At 44.3% G+C, this 9,128-nt stretch overlaps 1 protein-coding gene across 1 annotated transcript; it reads left to right on the top strand.

Moving 5' to 3' along the window:
• The first annotated feature begins 901 nt into the window (after window positions 1-901).
• mafa (v-maf avian musculoaponeurotic fibrosarcoma oncogene homolog a (paralog a)) lies at window positions 902-3,109 on the top strand. The gene has a single exon (XM_034526479.1). The coding sequence runs from the start codon at window positions 998-1,000 to the stop codon at window positions 1,967-1,969; it is 972 nt and encodes a 323-aa protein (XP_034382370.1). The 5' UTR covers window positions 902-997; the 3' UTR covers window positions 1,970-3,109.
• The last annotated feature ends 6,019 nt before the right edge of the window (window positions 3,110-9,128 follow it).

Here is a 9,128-nt window from a genome sequence, read left to right as displayed (position 1 = left end):
CTGAAGTTACCTCTAAACATCGCCATACATGGCACAGAACAGAAATATTAGATGTAACTAATACGTGCTTTTTATAGGAGAGACAACATAGTGTATCATGCTGCAATAAAGACTACTTATTATTGGATAAAAAAGTGACAAAGATAACAGTTACAATATCTCTATTCAAGAAAAGGTGAGTAATTATGACACACGGTAGATTTGTTTAAAGGCTAGATGCACCAACGTATCTAATCATCTTTGTATCTATTAATAATTGTGTTTTCTTCTCTCGGTCTGCCCGGCACAGTGGATGTTAATTACGTTACAGTATGCACGCGTCGCATAATGTCACAGATTGTAAAACGTGGATTAATTGCTGCCCCCACATAAAAGAGGCGACTGGAATAGTAGTCAAAGAGTTAAGAGCCTGTGCCCCAGCTGATAGTCAGCTGACGGCCTTTGACAGTTGCGAAAAGTTTTGTTTCTGTCGGCCGACTAATATGTTAATTAGCTCTCGGAGTGTGAGACCCTATTGGCTCTTCGTCCGAGTCAATTTCCTATTTCCAGACTGACGTCAGGGCAGCTACAATGCTCTTAAACTCATCTGCTGTGTGATCCCTCTAAAATATCGCCCTACCAGTGAGCGCCGTGTAACGCGCGAGGCTGCATTCACTCCCCTACGTTCGTCTTTTCTCCCTCTCCGCTTGCGCAATGTATTAATGAAGAAACCGTAAAGTGTTAAATGTTTGAAATACAAAACCGCCGAATTCCAAATGCTGAGAAGGGACCCCGCTACTCGTGCGCGCGGCACTGGTGTGTCTGTGCAATAGACTCCGCAAAGAACAACTACTCTCACGCGCTGAGAAAAGGACGCTGAAAAACCTTCATTTTTTTTTTTTTTTTTTTGCAGAATCAAGACAAACGCTTAAAAATCCAACTGGCTCACGTTCTTTCCAACCAACCCAGTTTGACAGCTGCTCTTCACCCCACTTGGAGGACTGTCAGCAGCAAGAGGATGGCATCAGAGCTGGCAATGAGCAACTCCGACCTGCCCACCAGTCCCCTGGCCATGGAATATGTTAATGACTTCGATCTGATGAAGTTTGAAGTGAAAAAGGAGCCGGTGGAGCCCGATCGCAACATCAGCCAGTGCAGTCGCCTTATCGCCGGGGGATCCTTGTCTTCCACCCCGATGAGCACGCCGTGCAGCTCGGTGCCCCCTTCTCCAAGCTTCTCGGCGCCCAGTCCGGGCTCGGGGAGCGAGCAGAAGTCACACATAGAGGATTTCTACTGGATGTCCGGTTATCAACAGCAGTTGAATCCAGAGGCGCTGGGCTTCAGCCCCGAAGACGCAGTCGAGGCGCTGATCAACAGCAGTCACCAACTCCAGTCATTCGATGGCTACGCCAGGGGCCAGCAGTTTGCTGGCGCAGCCGGAGCAGGAGGCACCATGGCCGGGGAAGAGATGGGGTCCGCCGCGGCGGTGGTGTCGGCAGTTATCGCTGCAGCAGCCGCTCAGAACGGAGGGCAGCACCACCACCACCACCATCACCACCACAGCAACGGCCACCACCAAGCACCCGGGGGCCAGTCCAACGGCACTTCTGGGTCAATTCACCCACACATGCGCTTGGATGACCGGTTTTCAGACGACCAGCTGGTCAGCATGACAGTGCGGGAACTCAACCGGCAGCTACGGGGGGTCAGCAAGGAAGAAGTGATGAGATTGAAACAGAAGAGGAGGACCCTAAAGAACAGAGGTTACGCACAGTCCTGCCGGTACAAGCGAGTCCAGCAGCGGCACGTCCTGGAGGGGGAGAAGACGCACCTCATCCAGCAGGTCGATCACCTAAAGCAGGAGATCTCCAGGCTGGTCCGGGAGAGGGACGCGTACAAAGAAAAGTATGAGAAGCTCATCAGCAACGGCTTCAGAGAAAATGGATCCAGCAGTGACAACAACCCTTCATCCCCGGAGTTTTTCATGTGAGTCTCGACATAATCGTGAAACATCAGATGGGTTACTCACCCCCGCTTACAAAAGTTGTCATGAAACATTTTTTTTCCTTCATTTGGCGCAAAAACTACTAGACCAAGAACTAATTTGTCAACTTTTTTACTTTTTTATTTTATACATTTTGAAACGTCTGCGACTGTTTTTAGATGTGTAATGCTTTGTCCTCCTTGTTTTTAATTTTGGAGAGACATTTTAGGAACACTTTCATCTACGTTTTGCTATCATACCCAGTATATTATGCATAGCCTGTTTTGTTTTTCATCGTTGTTCATTAGATTTGAAGTGTTTGGGTAAAGTTGATCCAACTTTATGCTGCAGTATACGAAGTGTGCATGCAAGCACTAAGTATACTCCAGTGTACAGTGTACATATTCAGTGGACAGATTCATGTCAAACTGCATCCATCAACAATATGTTGTTGGTCTTTTTTTACCTTTCTTTTTTTTTGTGCCAAACTTGGAGGATTGCGAGCCTGCCGTTTGACGCCACCTCATCTCATACGTTTGCTTGCTTTTGTGTTGAGCAACAAAAGACTGTATTCATTACAAACTATCCATTGTTTTTTTAAAGAGATGTCTTATTGAACTTCCCTGCATGCTGGACATGTATGGTTTTTTTTTCTTTCTGTGCTTGAAGATGTTCTTCTTGTCGGATGACTCCAGCATGGCATTCATAACTTCATTTATGGCCTCCTCACTTTTTTGGGACAGCAACAAAAAAGTGACAAGACTTCCCAACCCCTCATGCGAGTGCATTTCAGCTGTGTTGAAGTGCACCACCACCGGCTGTCATCAGGCTGCAGTGAATGCCCGATGCGTTCCTTAAGGAAGCTGATCGGCGGGGATCCTGTGAGGGAAAGAAAAGACTTCACTGTAAAGGAGCTCACCGATCCCTTTCCTGGAAGTCTAGTCCTGTATTACCTATATTGTTATTTAAAGATATTCCTCTCTGCATTTGACAACCATTAACCATAAAGTGTAATTTAAATACAAAGTTGAACAGTTGCAAAAGAAAACGTGCTACAGGTTGAATCATATAGATTAATATGATCCTTATTAAAGGCGATTGCTAAACAAAAGTATTGAAACAATGGTTTAAAGAAATTGGCTCGGCTCCAATGTGTGCCGTTCATAAACAACGCTTTTGCAGCATGTGCTTCAAGCAGAAGTGTGAAAGCTCTATTGGTCGTCGCCACACATTTCACTGTTGTATTTAAAAAAGTATTGCGAGAGAAGTCAAAGTAAATTACCGTGCTTTTTGGAAATGTGTGTTTTCAACGTATACTGACGTCTTTTGGACTGCAATGCACTAAAAATCATGTGGAAGTTAAGGAAAAAGTTGGTCTTCTCCACATCACACATTCTTTTACGATTTGATCGTAACATTTTGATACTTTACTATCAGTTCAGGAGAGACTGTTGTTTTATGTCAAACGGACTCAATATTTGCAAAGCAATAACAATTATTATAATGAATAATGTCTGGACATTGTTTAGATCGTCAGGGATTGACACCCTGCACGGACAAAATGAGGGAGTACCTTTCGCCAATAAATCTTGAAAATATGTTAATTAATATTTCATATTATATATAGTATATATATATATATATAGATTTTGCTGTGCAAAATTATTTCACTCACTAACCATATGTGATGTTCATATGTGCTCGTTCTTTTCATTTCAAACAATTAAATGATATGCAATAAATGTATGTAATTGTCTTCAATAAGTTTCTCACTTTTCTTTTGACTTGTCTTGAATTTTTTTGCTTTTGTGATTGAAAAACAATGAAACTATTAAGAAAAAAAACGTGATGGAGATTATTGCACCACATATTAACACTTTTTATATAGGCAGTTGTCGGACTTTTGTGTTTTCTTAAAACGCTAATTTAAAAAACGGCCATTCACCCTGACCGAATCAGAAACATGTTTTTTTACAAACGTCATTTGCTAAATTTACCCAAAACTATAAAACTATAGCAAACAAATAAAAGTAAAGCAGAGCAGGTCAACACACTTTCTCCTTTCTCCGCAGCAACAATCAGGTCCGGTTTTACTGAGTTGATGAAACTACAAACAAAGATTGGTCCACATTTGCCTTTTGTTCTAACACGCTATTGTCTGATAAATGTAAAAAAAAAAAATGTTCTCATTAAATCCCCAAATTAACTGTTAATCATTTTCACAATACAATGATCTTTAAAAACGACATGACTTCTTATTCTTCTTATTTTTTTTAAAATTTAAACTCGATTTAAAATCATCTTTGTAATCAAACCATCATGTAGGATGAAATAATATCTCATTTGAAATATTTTGGGCTACAAATTACATACTCATCTGTGGAAACCTAATATATTTTTGTATCATATAGTCACAGTATGTTAATTTTATTGTAGCATGTGACCTGTGATTTGTGTATGTGTCTGTGAGTCACTCTCTTTCTGTGTTTGTGTGTCCATGTGTGTGTGTGGATGTGCACTTAAATATAGGTGTTAGTGTGAATGTGTTTTCCTTGAATGTAGTGAGGATGACATGTATTTCTTGTGGCTATGCATGTTCTATATTTGCACCATCCGCTTGCCCTTTTTCACATTGCTTGCTTCCTGATCTTTGTATGTGTGCCTGCTGTCTGTGTTATTCAGACACTGTGTGTTCACTGTCATTCCTGACATCGTCTGGCTTTCCCAATTTTCGCCCGCTTTATCCTGTTTGTCAGTGGGCCTGGAGAAGACATGCTCTCGGTGAGGGGGTTGCAGTGAGGGCACGGCCATGTCAGGCATGTGAGGGGGCGCTGGAGACGGTGCCAAGGTATGGCAGCCGCGGCGGTGGGCAGGAAGAGGCTCAGCGCCTGAACCCAGTCCTGCATTGCAGTTGGTGTTTAGTGGTCTGACTTTGTCTTCTTTCAACACACCTTGTGCACAAACTGAAAAGGCCACTTTTCTGAAACACAGGAGGAAAAGTTATTTTGTAAGTTCTGGGACAAGGAACAGCCTGGTGGGCATTTTGTTTCAGTGTTCCAGAACAATTTGTTTGTTGAAACAGGAAGAGCAATGTGCCAAAATCCACTTTGAAGAAACACTAAGGTTTCTGAGGACATATTCAGTCTGGATTAGTTTTGCAATTTAGCCACAGTTAGTGTGTGCACGGCTGTGAGCAAAGGATATACACACAGGGTACCTTTCATGAAAATGTCAGTTTGTTAACAAAACACTAAGTGATCAACTGTTATTCTATGAGTAGTCTTTAATACTTGTTAAATTTACATTAAAAAAAAAACAACGTGTGCACCATCTGCCGGAGATCAAAAAAAGAGAGCCAGTTTTGACCCAACACTTATCCCACTCTCTTTGGTGTTTTTTCCTCTGAGGTGTGTGTGCTGCTGCTGTGGTGGCTGATTTGCCAGAGTGAGGGAGAGACTGAGACAATAGTCAGGCTTGGGCTGAATTAAATGATTTTGCTGATGATTAATAGTGGTGTGGGCCACTGGCTCCTGCGATGTAGAGATGATAAATCGTGAGCACAGCTCTGTGCAGCTGTGCCAGTGTTGGGTCTTAGCATGCACACACCATGCAATTTACAGCCAAGCCATTCTCCTTCTTCCTCAATTCATCTAATTACATCTATTTGATCTAAATACTAGCGCTGCTATATTTTTATATTTCATATTAACCATAGACATGCATTGAATGCCTTTGAAGAGCATACTTGTTTGCCTTTCCTCTCTTTAAAGAACATGTCTCTGTACTTGACATTTTAAATAGAGTTTTTATTTCTTTTTTTTCTTTTTTATCCAAGAGTTATGCTTCACTTCTTTTAAGGCTATACATTTGTCTGGTGGGTTTTTTGATGTGTTTAAAATAGTTTGTAAAAAAAGAAAATGTTTTCTGTTTAAGGCTGACCTGTCTTTAACTTGTTTATTTCGATCGTTTCCTTATTGGGATAGACCAGTTAGATTTCTATTGTCCATGCATTAGAACCGAGTACACACTTGAAATGAAAACACACTCACCGGCCTGCAGGCAACAGCAAACACAAATCCACAGACAAACAATAAATGGCCCTGCATATGTTTGCCCCAGCCGAATGAAATTAGTTTGAAGACAGATCTGATTTGCAAAAGATGTTTCCCGTTATGTCTGTGTGCAGTGGTTGTGTAAGCGATAAATCTATTGATTTTCCAATGATGCACTCAAATGGAAAGTTGGTTCTACACAGACTTACTGCATAAGATGCAGCACAATGTTCACTCAAGTAGCAGTACGCCATGACAGAGCTCACAATAAGAGCTGGTTTGGTGTCTGAACTCCTCCAGGCTGTAGGTGGTGCCAGGGAAAGGGCGAGAGAAGATCTGTCACCTTGCTGTTTGTGTGTGATTCTGCATCTCTTAACTCATGCCGGCCCGTGTGCAAGGTCGATTAGTCCCTGTGTGGGTAATATGTGTGCGTGTGTGTAAATGTGTGGGACTTTATCTGTGTCTCTTTTCGTCTTTTGGAGAAGAGGATGAGCAGAGGTCAAAAGTTGCGGTGCACAAGGCTGCTCTCAAAGTCATTAGAGTAATCCGTGCCCAGGGGAGCTCAAGCTCATTTCCTCTCCCCAGAACTCACTGAATGAGATGTACATGCACATCCGACATGGGACAGTGCACAGTAAATGCAAGACTAGTCACTGACATTTTTTTTTACCCATTTCCGGTATTTCACCATTGTCTTAGAGAGTTACACTCTCGCAGCATACTTTTTCTTTTTATTACACAAGTACGTTTTTGAGGATTGGAACAAAATCTAATTACTTTAACACAGAACTAACTTTTAGTAGAAGTGGTCCTTGTTCTTGTTGGTGTAATTACAATGTTATGTGTTAAAATAACATAGCTCCTAGTTGATGACTCATATACAGTAGCTTTATGAGTGTTTGCAGCACAGGCGTTTTCCTACAAATATGATGGTCATGTTAGTCTCACACCCACATCATTCAAGGACTGCCTTGAGGGTGTTTAGAGACACAACAACACAACTAGTGGCTAGCAAGCTAAACTCATTGTTGTTCCTATTAATATCCAGAGTAAGACTGGGAGTGATAAACTGGGATTCTCAGAAACTGGGATTGAGTTGACAATTCATCCATCCATCCATCCATTATCACCCGCTTATCCGGGGTCGGGTCGCGGTGGCAGCAGGTTCAGCAGGCCGACCCAGGCCTCCCTCTCACCCGCAACACTTTCCAGCTCATTCTGGGGGATCCCGAGGCGTTCCAAGGCCAGCCGGGAGTTATAATCCCTCCAGCGTGTCCTCGGTCTTCCCCGGGGCCTCCTACCAGTTGGACGTGCCCGGAAAACCTCTAATGGGAGGCGTCCAGGAGGCATCCTGACTAGATGCCCGAACCACCTCAGCTGACTCCTTTCGACACGAAGGAGCAGCGACTCGACTCCAAGCTCCCCCCTGATGTCCGAGCTCCTTACCCTATCTCTAAGGCTGAGCCCGGCCACCCTACGGAGGAAGCTCATTTCGGCCGCTTGTATCCGAGATCTCGTTCTTTCGGTCACGACCCAGAGTTCGTGACCATAGGTGAGGGTTGGAACGTAGACCGACCAGTAAATGGAGAGCTTTGCCTTCCGGCTCAGCTCCCTCTTCACCAAGACGGACCGGTACAGCGCCTGTTTTACTGCTGCAGCCGCACCGATCAGCCTGTCGATCTCCCGCTCCACCTCACCCTCACTCGTGAACAAGACCCCGAGATACTTGAACTCCTTCGCTTGGGGTAAGCAGTTTGCCCCCACCTGGAGGGAGCAATCCGCCGGTTTCCGGCAGAGCACCATGGCCTCAGATTTGGAGGTGCTAACTCTCATCCCTGCCGTTTCGCACTCGGCTGCAAAACGCCCCAGTGAATGCTGGAGGTCACGGTCCGAGGAGGCAAACAGGACCACATCATCCGCAAACAGCAGAGAGGCGATACCGAGACTCCCGAACCGGATCCTCTTCGCCCCCTGGCTGCGCCTAGATATCCTGTCCATGAAGGTCACGAACAGGACCGGTGATAAAGGGCAGCCCTGGCGGTGGCCAACACCCACCGGGAACGTGTCTGACTTACTACCGAGGAGACGAACACAGCTCCTACTGCAGACGTACAGAGACCGGATGGCCCGTGCCAACGGGTCCGGCACCCCATACTCCCGCAGCACCCCCCACAAAACCCCCAGAGGGACCCGGTCGAAAGCCTTCTCCAGGTCTACAAAGCACATGTAAACTGGTTGGGCAAACTCCCAGGACCCCTCCAGTAATCTTGCAGGGTAAAGAGCTGGTCCACTGTTCCACGACCGGGACGGAATCCGCACTGTTCGTCTTGAATCTGAGGTTCGACAAGCGGTCGAAGCCTCCTCTCCAGCACCCTGGCATAAGCTTTTCCCGGGAGGCTGAGCAGTGTGATATCACGATAGTTCGAGCACACTCTCCGGTCCCCCTTCTTGAAGATGGGAACCACCACCCCGGTCTGCCAGTCCATGGGCACTGTTCCCGACCCCCATGCGACACTGAAAAGGCGTGTCAACCAAGACAGCCCAACAATGTCCAGCGCTTTCAGCATCTCAGGGTGGATCTCATCCACCCCTGGCGCCTTGCCGCCAAGGAGCTTTTTGACTACCTTAGCGACATGTTGGCCGGGTTTAGGAGTTCCTCAAAGTGCTCTTTCCACCGCCTGACGATGTCCCCAGTCCGGGTCAGCAGTTCCCCCATCAGGTAGTATTCTTTATATATATATATATATATATATATATATATATATATATATATATAAAGAATACTACCAATTGAAATTTTGTTTTTTTCAAGGAAATATGTAGCAACCCTCTCTCTTGTATAGTGCAAACGTAGAAATGTTCTTCTTTTACTCAAAAATAAAGTACAAAATAATATTAATATATATTTAATATAATATAATTTAAAGTGTTTTTATACAGTTAGGATTTTGTCAGATCATTTTTCATTCACACTTTTGATGATTAATGAGTTTGGATCTGCACATATAGGACACACTGGATGTGCAACAGTAACAGAAGGCAGGTGTCTCAGCACAACCAGGTGGCAGCCACATCTGTGAATGTGACCAGACACAAAGACAAAAAAACAGTAT

This window comes from Cyclopterus lumpus, chromosome 3 (assembly GCF_009769545.1).
Source record: "Cyclopterus lumpus isolate fCycLum1 chromosome 3, fCycLum1.pri, whole genome shotgun sequence".
Lineage (NCBI taxonomy): Eukaryota > Metazoa > Chordata > Actinopteri > Perciformes > Cyclopteridae > Cyclopterus > Cyclopterus lumpus.
The sequence above is the reverse complement of the archived record's forward strand: the minus strand, read 5'-3'. Positions and strand labels throughout refer to the sequence as shown.

Bases quoted from the DNA above. Each gene is read 5' to 3' on its own strand.
- mafa (XM_034526479.1), top strand. From the start codon at position 998: ATGGCATCAGAGCTGGCAATGAGCAACTCCGACCTGCCCACCAGTCCC.